The sequence below is a fragment of the Chanos chanos genome, chromosome 6 (genome assembly GCF_902362185.1).
Source record: "Chanos chanos chromosome 6, fChaCha1.1, whole genome shotgun sequence".
Lineage (NCBI taxonomy): Eukaryota > Metazoa > Chordata > Actinopteri > Gonorynchiformes > Chanidae > Chanos > Chanos chanos.
Window position 1 is genome coordinate 13,835,097 of NC_044500.1, and position 14,328 is coordinate 13,849,424.

The following is a 14,328-nucleotide window of genomic DNA, read 5'->3' on the forward strand; positions in this document are numbered from 1 at the left end:
AATCACAGCTGATTAAAATCATCCAGTGGTCACAAAGTCTTTGGTGAATCAAAGTCAGCTGTCTTAGCCTTGATATTTCATAAATGAATAAATAAATAAATAAACTACATATGTATCCATAAAAATCTAGGAGGAATTTTGCATCTATACTCAAAACAAGAGCTTTATTTATAAAATAGCTTCTGAAAATGAAACATTGAAACATAACTGACCATCATTAGGATGCTAAACTTTAAAGGTTGTTCATAGTACTGCTTAAAAGTCCTCTTTCATTTACTAAGACAGGTTTATCTAAGACATCAAATTACATTGCAAGATAAGAGTTTATAAATGACAGTAAAAAGGAGATCACTGTACTCTCCCAGTCTTGCTTCAGTCTTAGTGCCAAACCTTATGAAGAAATTGCTCACTCCCATTAAGTACTTGTATGAAATATCACTTTACTTTAAAATGTAGTTTGTCTACCTTATCTGTTTTTAAATTATATGCCCAAAGAAGACTTTATGAGAGTGAAGTACCTGAGTGAATCAGTGACATTTCCAAGCAGTGAGAATTGTTAGTCCTTTGTGCAGGCCGTTCTGTGAGTCTGTGAGAGGATTTGCTGAACACTATGCATTTGCTCTTGCAAAGCAGAGGAGGACAAACCATTCCCTTTCAGCGTTCAGGGCAAGATTGTCTGAGTGGTAAAAAAAAAAAAAAAAAAGATGCATGTGGACTTGAGGAGGGTTAACCTTTAAAGAGGTTCATGACCAGTTCTAGTTGGCACTCTCAGGAAGGAACAGCTCAGCAAATTAGTAGCAATGCTCAAAGCAGGATTAGGCCAACTCTAACGTCAGATTATTATTTCTGTCTCCCAAAGCTTCTAGATCGTCTCCCTCTCTCTCTCTGTCTCTCTCTCTCTCTCTCTCTCTCACTCTCTGTCTCTCTCCCTCTCTGTCTCTCTCCCTCTCATGCACACTGCACATGCTTTCTCTGTTTCTATCACCCAGACACTCCTGCCTGCCCTCTAAGTCTCTTCTGCTCTTCCTTTTCCTTCACCCCTTTCTTTCTTTTTTTCCTTTCTTTCTTTCTTTCTTGCTTTCTTTCTTTCTTGTCCTTGAAAAGCCACATCAAGCTGGCCAACCGGGAGGCATGTCTCTGTTGAAATCTAGCCATTTACTCCAAGTGGATTAGTCCCAGGCAGCTTAACTTCATAACCTCTCTTCAGGCCACGTCTATAGAGAGCATATGGTCTTTCTCACCACCTGTCTGTGAAGTGAAAGCCTGTTGGTGAGAACTTCAGCCAGGCACAGAGGAAGCGCGCAGGCATGATCGGCCTGGATGTGTATCTGTATCCAGATGGTCTGAGGGTTGCTACACCAGAGGACGTGGAGAAGTGGGAGCTTGAAAGACACATGTATGACCCAAATGTATGCCTCTTTGTGGCCCTTTTTTCATACAACCCTGCTGTGATGTCTCCAAATCCAGATTCTTTAGAGGAGGAACTGCCATTTGAAATGGGACAAATCATCAAGGTAAAGAAGGTTCCTTCACTGTAATGGGCAGGTGTAATGAATTGTATCATGTGTGCAGCTAGCTTATTTTGACCTCTTTACAAGCTGTTTTGTGTTGTCTCAGTGTGTAATTTCACAGTATCATCTTACTGCCTTGTAAGTTTGCAGAGACATTACTTCCTGAAACTAAATTTGTGCACCACAAATAAGAAAAACAACAAGAGTTCTCCAATCTGATTGAGGACATCCATCCCAAAAAAAAAAAAAAAAAAAATTATATACCTCTCTATCTTTTAACACGTTACAATAAAAATCAGTCATCGGTATCATGAAATGCCTTCAATAGGTTTATGGCGACAAAGATGCCGATGGTTTCTACAAAGGAGAGTCAGGCGGTCGCTTTGGTTTTGTTCCAAGCAACATGGTATCTGAGATCCACGTAGAGGACGAAGAGCTCAAACGTCGTATGCTCCAGCTGGGCTTTTTGCCCATAGAATCTCCCGGAAACTCCATAGGTATATACCGTTCTCCTCCTGTGCTGTGTTAGAAGCTACACATTATAGATGGTATAAGTATAACTCAGTACTGTTTTTCCCCCATTTTACGTGCAGTAGGGGCCCATCTAATGACCCACATGAAATATAAATTAAACATGTGCTGTCTGAGATGCTGCACGTTATTGTTTGTTTATTTGTTTGTTTGTTTGTTTGTTTGTTTGTTATCAGTCCTCAGTGAATCATCCAGTGTGCCGGATGACGTGGCTGTCCGGAGAATGATAGCTATCTTTGATTACGATCCCTGGGAGAGTTCTCCAAACATGGACATTGAGGTAAATTCGATGGCATACCACTTGTCCTCAGCAAAGTTCCTAGTAGACACTGGTGTCGAATAGATTTGGTGTAGTACGTGAAGTAAATTAACAAACAAACAAACAAACAAACAGAAACATTACACACGTGTTTTTACTCTGCAGGATGAACTGCCCTTTCGTGCAGGAGACATAATATATGTCTTTGGAGATATGGACAGAGACGGATTCTATTACGTGAGTGTCAAATTATTCTTTTACATAATCTGTTTCAACTTATAAAATCATACATTGCATTTACACAGTGTATATTAAACGTCGTATACTAATTCAGGGTGATCTACATGGGTATAGAGGGCTGGTGCCATCAAATTATCTGCAACCCTTCCCCTGGGACTAGAGCACGTGACAGGAGAAAGCAAACTACGAAAGAAGTGACCTGAGATCATATCACCGTTCAAAGTAATACGGGAAAAAAGGACCTGTTTTGTTCTCAAGCAAGCAAGAAAACAGAGTGTCCTGGAGAATCAAGAGACAGTTTTGTCTATTTTTTTAATATGCACGTAATAACACACTCTATACACTGGTCATCTTAGTTATTCATTATAAATGACTTCACTCAACTAAACCAGCTTTTCCTTCTGCAGTGTCCCCCTTAATAACAATTCCTTTGAATGGTTTTATTCATAGGATGTTCATAGCACTACAGAACATCTGTGCAACTATTAGAGTATTATAGCCTTAAAGGACAGATGTCTTTAGTTTTCTATCTAATGTTTTTTATACTTTTGATACCTATTGTATTTTATTTAAGATTAAACTTTAAGATTTAATATCAGAGTAAACTGCCTTACTAACTGTTTCGTTGTAATAATGTATTGTTTTGTTGTAATGCTACATGCTTTTACTATGGAAATTACATAGAAAAACGATGTATGGTGTGTGCATCTTTCTTATGATCATACAGGTTCTATTCTAAGTATTTATGCCACGAGTGAAAATGAGTCTTAAGTAAAGTGAGCATGAAACATTATTCTGTTTTTTATTATAAAAAACAAAACAAAAAGTCACACGTTTAATTTTTAATGAAAGAATTCATGTCCAAACCATAGCCTATGCACAAGCATCATCTTTGTTACTAAAGCTACTTCCTTCTAAATTACTGCAGGAAATATCAGTCATTGTATCAAATATTCACAGGTAAAGTTCATTCATATTAACCTTACCCATCAGAGCATACAACATTTGCAAACATTACATTACGCGTGCAATGTAGCAAACACGCATGTATACAGTCTCACACGACTCTTCGACAAAGAAGTATGAAAAAAAAACGGTTTAACAGAAATGCTTCTCGCTTGAACTGCGTTTCATTCGTCAAAATGAAGATCTTCGAGGCCCATTCACAGACTTCTGTGTCGTTTTCCATTGAAGCCAACAGTACACTCATCCATAAAGTAGGAAACACTACACTGTGTAGTGAGGATTAGTAGTGCTTTCTACTTTATGGATGACTGCACTGTACTTGAATGTGCTTGCACTTGTTCTGAGTGGTTCCACGCCTGTCCCCAAGTCTTCGCATAGTGGCTGTTACACTCTGACCCCTGTGAAAAGACATTAAAGTAACGAGGAGCAGAGAGATAAGGTCAAATTATACTTAACCGTGAGATTATATTAATATTACAACAGTGTCGTTATTGATGGGTTTTTTTTTTTAGAGTCATTAACAATGATTGCTGATACAGCAGGAAGTGTTTCCTCTTCCGAATCTCAAGATGCGCCTGAAACGAGTCATTTTCTATCTTTCTCGAAATGTTTTCAATGTTGAAGGCTTTTACAAGTTAAGAATTAACAAACAAAGCATTAATATCCTGGTACATTTCAATCTGCAGCATAAACTATTATTTTCAAACGCAGTTGCCATTTTGATTTCCTGTGCATTCAGACTAAAGCTAATTAAAATACATATTTATATTAACTTCCTTTTCTCCCGTTCCAGTGAATAACGCAGATTATTATTCTGTTATTACAAGCGAGTTTGGCTATGCATAGTTATACATATGTGAATTATTTTTATTTAAAAACCTCTGTGACTAACTTACCGCTTGTCATCGCACGATCCCGGAAACAACTGACAACTGAACTGAAGTTTGGCTCCTTTTCACACTCTCTCAGCCACATGGTGTAAACCACAGGAAGAGGCCCAACTGCCTCAACCCTTTCTGTCATAGGCACAGATGCAAGCCCATTGGACCAAGGCAACTTTCGGTTCTGGCAGAGATAGCAAAGCAAGACCTTTTATGGGCACAAAGGCAGATAAAAGGTATTTTGGAGGCAGCAGAATGCTGATGAGCCAACCTTGGTTAAACCTTTTAGAAACTTTTGCTAACAGACAAGTATTTCATTCATTCGTTTGAGAACGTCTTCAGACTCCATGCCTAAACACGTTGCCTTCCACTGTATCAGTAACACAGGTGATAAAAGGGTAACCAATAAAATAAAAAAAAAAATAAAAAAATTATAAAACACCTTCTACTTGTGGCTCTGTATGATTTGACTGCAGGCCTTTGAATCCTGTGTTAATAAATGCCGTCAATAAGCCCTAACGAAGTGAAGGAGAGTTAGTATTATGAAAAAACAGCCCTTATCTCCAATTATACTGCTGTTCTTTTTGTGGCAAGGGCAGTTCAGTTAAATCAACACTCCTGCAACTGCAGATTGTTCGAGCACAGTTTAACATCCGTATGTGCTGCGTTGTCTAGACAACTCAAACCTCAAAAACCCAGCCAGACAAACAGAAAAGGCAACAGAGAAGGAAATGGAGGATGGGTGGAAATCTTTTTCAATGTAAATTAACCATGTTAGCAATAAAGCCTTTAAACAGCTAAAGACAGTGAGATAAACAGCTTTTACACCAACTGTTAAACGCAGTCATTTATTTAATAAATACCAAGAGTAATTTTTAAGAGTGTACTGATGTTTACTGATTGTACAACTGCATGACTCCTTTGCATCCTGTTTACTTCAGTTTGAACGATCTGCCAATAAGACTTGCAGGTGTGTTAAGTTACTGTGTTCATAGCTGCCTGCAACAGATTCTAAGACGTTTGAGAAATTGTCTGTCTCTCTACCTGATTGTCTTGCTGAGACAGGAAGAGGGGGGTGGGGGGGGGGGGCTGTGCAGTCAGGCTCCAGCTAGCATCAAACACCTATGTATGAACAACATGAGATTATCTCCAAAAATAAATGTTAAGCATAATAAAGAAAGTAACCGACCAGAGACAGTCCCAGTGAAAGCGGTGGGTATTAACCACACAAGTCAAAGATTAGGGTTAATTCAATTATTGTCTATGCCTTTAAAGAGTCTTTCCTTTATCTTAAGTAGGTTAAAGACAGCGTTTTCAGTTACCATTCAGAAAGTCCAGAATGCATTCAGAGACTTGTGGGGGACAAGTCACTCTTTCAGTTTTTGGCTGTAATTTGCTTAAAATCCCCATCTGAGACTGATCCCACATCTTAATGTTTGATGACAGACACCTTGCCATTATAACAACTTTAGGCAACTTCCACAACTCTAGTGTTATGACAATATGCAGACAGTTTTGTGATGTTAAATCTAATGCTTGTGACAAAATTGAACAAATAGCTATATTTTCTTATTATGTCTTATTTTTGTTCCAGAAACACTTATTTTATGGTCATTATTAACACTGTGACTGCAATGATGAGGGCTTGCATGAGAGATTTTTCTAGAACCGTGATTACCTAGGTTACATAACAGCATGTCTTGTTGAGGAGGATGCAGACCTGAAGATTAATCTGCTAGAGCTGATAAGCATGGCTAACCCATTTCTCTGCAGTCATTTTTAAACTATCGTTATGTCTTATTTAATTACAGCAGCTTGTGTGCTGTACGGTTAGTCAGTAAGCACCTCATACGAGTTCATACACTGCTTTGCATCTTGTTCCTTTCATGTTTCATCATTTTTTTTCTTTTAAGTTTACATTGGAAAATAAGATATCATTATTTTTTGAACAACTAACCAGTGTTGCTGGCCATTTTTACTGACATGCTGGTTTTTTTTTTTTTTTTACCACTGCTGTGTATGTATGTGCCCCTGTGTGTGTGCTGACATGTGTGGGTACACGTGTGTGTGTGTGTGTGTGTGCTCTTCAGCAGGGATAAAATTGCTTTTTAGACTGTTCATTTACTTATTTGTCTGAAGGAAAATAATTTGTTTCCAGGTTTGATGTTTATTTATTTATTTATCTATTTATTTATATTCTTGAACGATTCTCAGTGGCAAATTTAGCATTTAGGGTTTTGTGTGTGTGTGTGTGTTTAGCAATTAAAATTTAGATACGAATGGAAACCCTGTAACTAACGCATTACCCGGCTTTTCCCTCACAGAACGGTCTGACCTAGCCTTTCGCGCTCAGTGCTGCCATCGTGTGGTCCTATATGTATGCCACGCCAATTATCCAGTAAACTTCATCACATCCACACACTGGATGCTTGTGCTGCAGATAGAGCAGTGTAGCCCATATTATAGATGCCTTAGAGTAGTCTTTATTTACCAGTAATACTCCAGCAATAAAATATACATTACATTACAATTTTGATTCAATTTCGTTTTTTATATGGAGACAAGATGAACTGACTCATTGAAAATTATGGGTTTTTTCTGCCCACTGAAAAATTGATGATATAACATCAGCTCTCTCCTATTCAAATAACTGGTCATTTTAAAACTGATTAATGATGATAGCATAAATTTATGAGGAGCCTGAATTATCCTTTTAGTTTCACTACCTGTCATTAATGCAGGAAGCTGCCAGAGCATCACTGTGTGAGGCCACAAGTTCACAGGTAAGAGAGGAGACATTGAATTTATTTCATTAGCTCTGTTGTGACCATGTGGAAATCGTTTTATTTTAAGCTTTTCCATACTGTATTAGGCACTATCAACCATATTATGCCCATGGTACAAACTATCCTATCTATTTGTCACTAAACAAGTGAAGGAATTATATAATTGGATTCATTGACATATGAGACATGCTAGTTAGCTGTTCATAGGTTCATAGGTTCAGTTTAGGCATTGTAACATAAGCTGATCGCCATTGTTTTCATATAACTTGAGTAAACAACAAAGTCACCGCCATTTAATGTAAGAAAAAACAACAATTGTATTACTTGATACTTGAAAAGGTAATAGCGTTACATTTGACCAATCAATGGCACAACATCAAGATGGAGCCCAAATAGCCACGGTTCTTCTGTCAAATAAGAGACCACGCTTTTGTGTCTTCACCCTCCCTGGATACTCTCTGAAACATTCGGCAACGTGTTCCTCCAATTCTTTGAACCACATATGATGTATTTGAACGCAGCCTTCTTCCCCTTCTTCTTCTTCTTGTGAGCTTGTTTCTGTTGTATCTGTTCATTAATGTTTTTCCAAAGTCTTCTCATGCGGTTCGATCCCAGTTTTATTCAACAAAAGGCTCTGTTCTCTGACGATAGTTTGCTCTTCTTCTTTTCTAGATTTTATGTCTTATGTCTGACAACTCACCCTGCAGGCTTCCCATTGTACCCTGCAATTCACAGTTTTGTTTTGTTTTTTAATCTGTCATTTACTGACCTGCTTCCTCAGAGGAACTGTTCTGTTATTGTTGTTGTTGTTGCTGTTTTGTTGTCTTCAGTCCTTATAAAGAGAAGCATGTAATCTCTCAATCCCCCCCTCTTGACAGAAGTGTCCTTGAAAAGGCTCCTGTTTTATCCTGTCATCTCACAGGGTCGCTTCATTGTCATATGCTTCAGTGAGCTGATGTGGTCCCTCATTCTACTGTTTTGAAAGCACTGGGTCAAACGACTGGAGTCTCTGTTTTTTTTCATGGTGAAACTGGACCTCTTCATCTGAGAAGGAATATTTTTTTCTCTCTCCATGTGTGTGCGCGCGCGCGTGCATGTGTGTGTGTTTAATTTACTATAGATTCCACTTTCCAATGGACAGCAAGAATAGGTTTTTTGTGAAGTTGAGCAATTGTGATGGCGCTCGTAAATTTTATGCTCAGTCACTGTGATGTCAAGAAGTGTAATCAACAAAGCAACTCACAAATAGCAGCCACATGCTTAGTCACTATATGGGCAAACATTAACAAATCAGAGTGTTCCTGTGGTGGACATGGTTTGTATTTGAGGACATTACGGATATGATAGGCTAAATCCAACCTCTTATGTACTACACCTTTGCACCATGTTCATTCTCACCTCACCACCAGTCAGATCTCATAGAACCCCACCTGTCCTTAATTAGCTCTCACCAGGTCAGATTATATGAGTAACGTGATGGCGTACTGAGGATTTGCCAAGTGTGTCCTGAGAGTTCGTATCCGTTTCCGAGAATGATTTGATATCCTTGTTTTTATCTTTTTTTGTTTGTTTGTTTTGTTTTGTTTTTTTATTTGCGATGCGGTATATTGTCTTGAGGTCACCATGTACATTGCATACGTTTGTGTAAATTTCCACTGCATTTGTCCATTCCTTGATATTCGATGGACTTAAACAAAGGAGCGTAAACACCCTGCACAATCATTAAAAATGATCACGATGAAACCATGGTATGCAAACAGAGCGCTTACTACAAAAAAGAGACATGTGACGACTTCTACTCCTAACAAGACATCAGAATTGATTTAGAGCCTAATAAATTATAGCCGTAGCCAACCGTTCTGTCTTACAGTGCCATTTTTATGGTAGTGCAAGATAAAGATCAAACAAAATCTTAGTTTGAACTCCCGGCTGTGCCCAAGACCCATTTCTGTTTAGCCGTAAATTTATAGGCTATATATTTATTTAACTATAAATTTCTTTTGAATCACTTTTGTATCACCTGTTCATTGTGACTAGACCGTGTATTGACTCGACCGTGGCCGACCTTGTGACGTTCGCGGTTATGCTGAATGGTAGTGACCACTCAGAAACGACGTTAATTTTGCACGAATCTGATAAGAAGTTTCGTAACCTTTCAAACTTTTGTGAGAAGATGTAAATAATGTGTGGTACTCAGAATTTGCGCAGAGCGTGAGCATTGAGAACATGGCCAAACGCTTACGTAACGTGTGATAGGAAGGCGGTGCGTCTTCATTGGTTCCTCTCTAGTGTTATCCACTGTAGTTTCAGTTTTTCAAAATCCATAAAGTTGAAGTAGACATAAACCCGTGCGTTACGATTGTTTGGAGGAGATCTACTGAAAATGGATCGTTGGAGAGGCAGGGTGGCACTCGTTACTGGAGCCTCAGTCGGAATTGGAGCTGCTATAGCCAAAACACTGGTTCAGTGTGGCATGAAGGTGGTCGGTTGTGCACGAAACGTTGAAAAAATAGAGGTAAATTCGCCAGCGAACGTAAGGTTAAATCAGGTGGCAGATGAATTAAAACTGATCATAGGTCAAGGGTAAGCTTAAGTGGTGCCCGAAACAACACGAAGAAGCAGCGGTCGCCTTAGCTTTGTTAGCTGTAGTGTTGTCCATATAGACTGCTATCAATTGAGCTTACTGGCACTATCACATGCCATGATTTAGGCATATTTTAAAGTTGTCAGTTATAATTCCAGTAATTATAGACTTTTGCGAGTAATTCCGCTCCCATCAGAATTGTTTCCATTTGTCACTTGAACTGGTACAGGACTGCAGTTTCTACCGAAAGTGCAAACGACACCTTTCAACTTTTTAGACTTACTTGTATGCTTCATATGAAACTAAATAATTCTGATTACAGGGACTGGCTACTTTTTCTTCAGGTGAGCAAAAGGCTGCTTACAAGAGAACATCTCCATCTCCATTTAAATTTCTCTCTCTCTCTCTCTCTCTCCCTCTGTCTCCCTCTCCCCCTCTTAATCAGAAATTAGCAGTTGAATGCAAGAGTTCTGGTTTCAGCGGGACACTGATTCCCTACAAATGTGATTTATCTGTTGAGGAAGATATCCTGTCCATGTTTTCTGCCATCAAAGCCTCACATCAGGGTGTTGACGTGTGCATCAATAATGCTGGATTAGCACTCCCAGAGTCCTTGCTGAGTGGTAAAACCGGAGGCTGGAAGACCATGATGGATGTAAGTAGCCTATCTACCACTCCAAACACCAATGAGAGGCCCCATAATGCTTTGTGAGTGACTCAGGCTGTGTGCATACCCTTATCCCATACTAATATCTGAATCAATGAGGTTGGTGAGCTAAACAGTCCAGTAAAACTCCTGAACATTCAGTAAAAGGCCTGCCTGAATGTCTCAGAGAAATGTATGAGTAGAAGTGGTAGTTTGATTGTAATCCATGAATCTACTGCTATTGATCAGGACAAACCACTGAACAAATACTAAACAGAGAAATTAAAACATTCAAAATGCAAAACTTATATTTCAAGAATAGGATTTCAGTAGGGGCATATTTGATCTGATCATACAGGTGTTTGTTTACATGCCCTGTCTTAGGGTGTTTCTGCCGCTATTCTGGTTTTTATTGTGCGTGAAGTATTTTATACTTACCAGTGATCAGTATACATTAACATACATACAGCAATATTAATATACATAACATACTGATGATGATTGGCATTTACTGGACAGTGCTTAATTTCAAACCCAGTCTAATGACTGATTGGTAGAATAGGATGTAAGGGAGGGTATACATTAAAGTACTAAGTGTTTGCCCCCGTTTCTGTTATTTTGCAGGTGAACGTGCTTGCACTCTCCATCTGTACCCGGGAGTCCTACCTCTCCATGAAAGAGAGAAACATTGATGACGGGCATATCATTAACATAAACAGGTGCGTTATCACTCTGTTTTTTTTTTTTTGTTTTTTTTTTTCAACTTAGTTCTGTCCTTTGTCCCGTGGATGCTGAAGTGTTAATATCCATCTCTGTGTGTTTAGTATGAGTGGACACAGGGTGGTGCCCGTTGCTGACGTCCATTTCTACAGTGCGACCAAATACGCCGTGACCGCTCTCACAGAGGGCTTACGCCAAGAGCTACGCGAGGCCAAGACCCACATACGAGCCACTGTAAGAGCAGCTTCATTCTCAAGAAAATGTTGTACCTCTTTTTTTTTCTCTCTCTCTTTCTCTCTCTCATTCGCTCTCCCCCTTCCCCCTCTCCCACCCTGTGTATGTGTGTGTGTGCCCTGAAGTCATTTCAGCACGCATTAACTGTTTGAGATGCTGTTTGCATATTTGTTAGAAGACGGTTTGTACTCAACCTTTCCTAGTTCAGGAGCCGTGTTTTAAAAAAATATTTTTAGAAGAGCCACATTTACGAAAAAAAGCCCTGTTCCCCAGCAAATCTTTACGCATTTTAGAATATTGCTACTAGTAATACATTATTATTAAAGAATGAAAAGCATGATGTGTGGTTCATGCTAAGGTAGCTAGTTTTCCCACTGACAGCCTGGTGCATCACAAACAGAGCACAGGACCTGAGATTAGCTCTAATTGACTGTTCAGCGGGATAGAGGTAGAAGGTTCAAACTTGGAGGGAGGGGAACGAGACATTACACCGAAACCATATTCCCCTATGGGGTGATGTTGAGTGAACCGACCGAAAGGGAACTTTTAATTATGGCTGAAATTTCTCCGATGAAATCTGTTAAATCCTTTTTTTAAAACATTTTTCGGGAATTAGGACTTTAAAGAGCCCCATGCGGCTCTCGAGCCGAGATTTGAGTATCATGTTTATCAGGCGTCTGTCCCTGCCGCTTAAGTAATAAACTGGTTCTTTTCAGTGCATATCTCCCGGTATAGTGGAAACAGAATTTGCCTACCGGCTACATAGTGCCAACCAAGATAAAGCTGCTGCCACCTATTCCAGTCTAAAGGTGGGTCTAATTTGTCTGTTCACTCATTTGCTGACTTACTGTGAGTGGGTGTGTGTATATGTATTTTGAACCTGAACTGTTTTCCAACAGTGTCTTGAAGCCAATGACATAGCCAGTGCAGTTGTGTATGTCTTAAGTGCTCCTCCACATGTTCAGGTAAGCAGATTCTAGCCTTGTAACCAAATCTTGTGTTTTTGCATTGATCTTTTGGATGTTGTTTATGATGAGATTTTTTTATTACTATTGATTAAATATCATAGATACATCAGATTCAGCAGAACTTTAATATAACTATCCAAACAAAATAATTACACAAGGTGTGTCTCTCAGAATGCATTACATACGTGTGTTTCATTGGTGCGTTAATTTAAAAGACATTTTCTGGTTTTGACATTCTTTTTTTGTTCCCTTCAGATTGGGGACATTCAGATGAGGCCCACCGAACAGGTGTCATAACAGCCGACATAATCTTATGTTGCAGATCATACACACGTTTGTCATAAAGTCTACAGAGCTGAGAGACACTACTCGTTGACATGGAGACAATGGGAATGTAATGAGTGCCTGATTACTTGATGGAACTGGAATACACTTTTTAACATGACATGATTGAATGCACGTTTTCAATGAAACTGATCTGTATTCACTTTTGCTCTTTCAAAGTCAAAGGCTTTTTATTTCAGTAACATAGGACGTATAGATTATATGGATTTGATTACATTGAGCACGGAAATTACATAAATTTTAAAATGACCTCAAGATGGCATTTTGTTAATATTAACTAAAGGTTGCATCATTGTCTTTGAGTCTGGTGCAATAAAGTAATATTATTGTGGCAATCAAAAATATGAGTATGTGCTGTTTTTAAGAGTTCTGTGCTGTAACAGTGGAGATGGATGAGTTGAGTTTTCCCTCTTCAATACACATAAAAAGCTATTAAACTCAAAGAGGACTCAGGATCATTTGACTCTTCACAGACATGGCTTGGATTCCCACAATTTAATTCCCTGAAAAATTTTAATAACTCCACATTAAATCAAAATTGTTCTGGCAATGGAAACCAAAGGCATGTGATGGCTTCAACAAGACCACTGTGGGGATCGTTTTAGGCCTGTAAAATATTTTGTTATAGTAATACTTGTTTGTGTAGCCGTTAGGGGAGAAGTGATGATATTGCAGGATTTCCTTATGAAGTAATGTGCTCCAAATCCTCCTCATTTTTGCGCACAGTCTTGAGAAAAAGACCTGTCTTTATAGTGTTGATCTTTACACTGGATTTTAGTATCACAGAAGTCCGTATCTGGAATCTTACCAACTGGCAAGCCAAGATTATCTAGCCATGGTTAGCAACTTTGTCCTTTATAGTGCAAATTATCGCCATTCAAACTGTGCTTGGATTTGCATAGTTGGAGGGATTGAGGAGCCATTAGTGGTTTTATTTATTTAATTTTCTCCTAAAGAGCATTGGATGAAAACCCTTTTGTGGGAATAAGGGGAACCTCTCTTGGAAAACTGGGGTGTAAAATGTATGTCAGGTAGCCAGGGAAGCGTGAAGCATGCCTTGTTTTCATGCTGCTGCTGAATGCCGAGTGGAAACGTGGGGGTCAGAGTGAGGCTGTGATTTTGTAGGAAACACAATGAGACTACAACGCAAACATTAACCCTTTGCGTTCACTCATACACTCTTAGTGTCACTATAGGGAAGACTCTTTCATGAAGCACATTTTCTCTTTATGTATTTTTTTCCCCCCCGTCTTTTTTTTTTTTTTTCCTTTTTGAAAAGTAACCTATATTGACTCAGATTAGTAGTGAGATTTTTGTATGCTGTCATCTGTCTGCTTTAGTTCGTTATCAGTGTTCAGTCGCAAACAACCTCAAATGATCCCAGACCACAGATGGAATCAAGCCTGGAAATGGTCACAAATATCTAGCATTCCTCTCATGAACACTTGGTCACTTCTGTCTCCCGTCTTTGTTCTGTCTGGTCCACAGATCACTGCTAGTGATAAAGTATTTCTGGGCGGACTTGGGTTTTGTGTGTGATCTGATTTTGCCACAAAGCCACCTTAGAGCGGACACTATTTTTTTCTGCCAAGACCTTCTGAATACTTCATTATTGTCCCAAAGTCTGAGAACGCATAACTCTCTCAAAGTACTCATT

General features: G+C 39.0%; 2 protein-coding genes across 2 annotated transcripts; both read left to right on the forward strand.

The window, feature by feature from the left end:
- The first annotated feature begins 1,307 nt into the window (after positions 1-1,307).
- Positions 1,308-2,701, forward strand: LOC115815087 (RIMS-binding protein 2). The gene is made up of 5 exons (XM_030778053.1): positions 1,308-1,514; positions 1,840-2,008; positions 2,219-2,322; positions 2,467-2,538; positions 2,636-2,701. Exons 1-5 carry the CDS (start codon positions 1,308-1,310, stop codon positions 2,699-2,701), a joined length of 618 nt encoding a protein of 205 aa, XP_030633913.1.
- Positions 2,702-9,464: 6,763 nt separating this feature from the next.
- On the forward strand, positions 9,465-12,975 carry LOC115814389 (dehydrogenase/reductase SDR family member 11-like). Its single transcript, XM_030777214.1, has 7 exons — positions 9,465-9,689; positions 10,204-10,413; positions 11,029-11,123; positions 11,229-11,358; positions 12,075-12,167; positions 12,258-12,323; positions 12,582-12,975. The coding sequence occupies exons 1-7, from the start codon at positions 9,558-9,560 to the stop codon at positions 12,621-12,623; spliced, it is 768 nt and encodes a 255-aa protein (XP_030633074.1). The 5' UTR covers positions 9,465-9,557; the 3' UTR covers positions 12,624-12,975.
- The last annotated feature ends 1,353 nt before the right edge of the window (positions 12,976-14,328 follow it).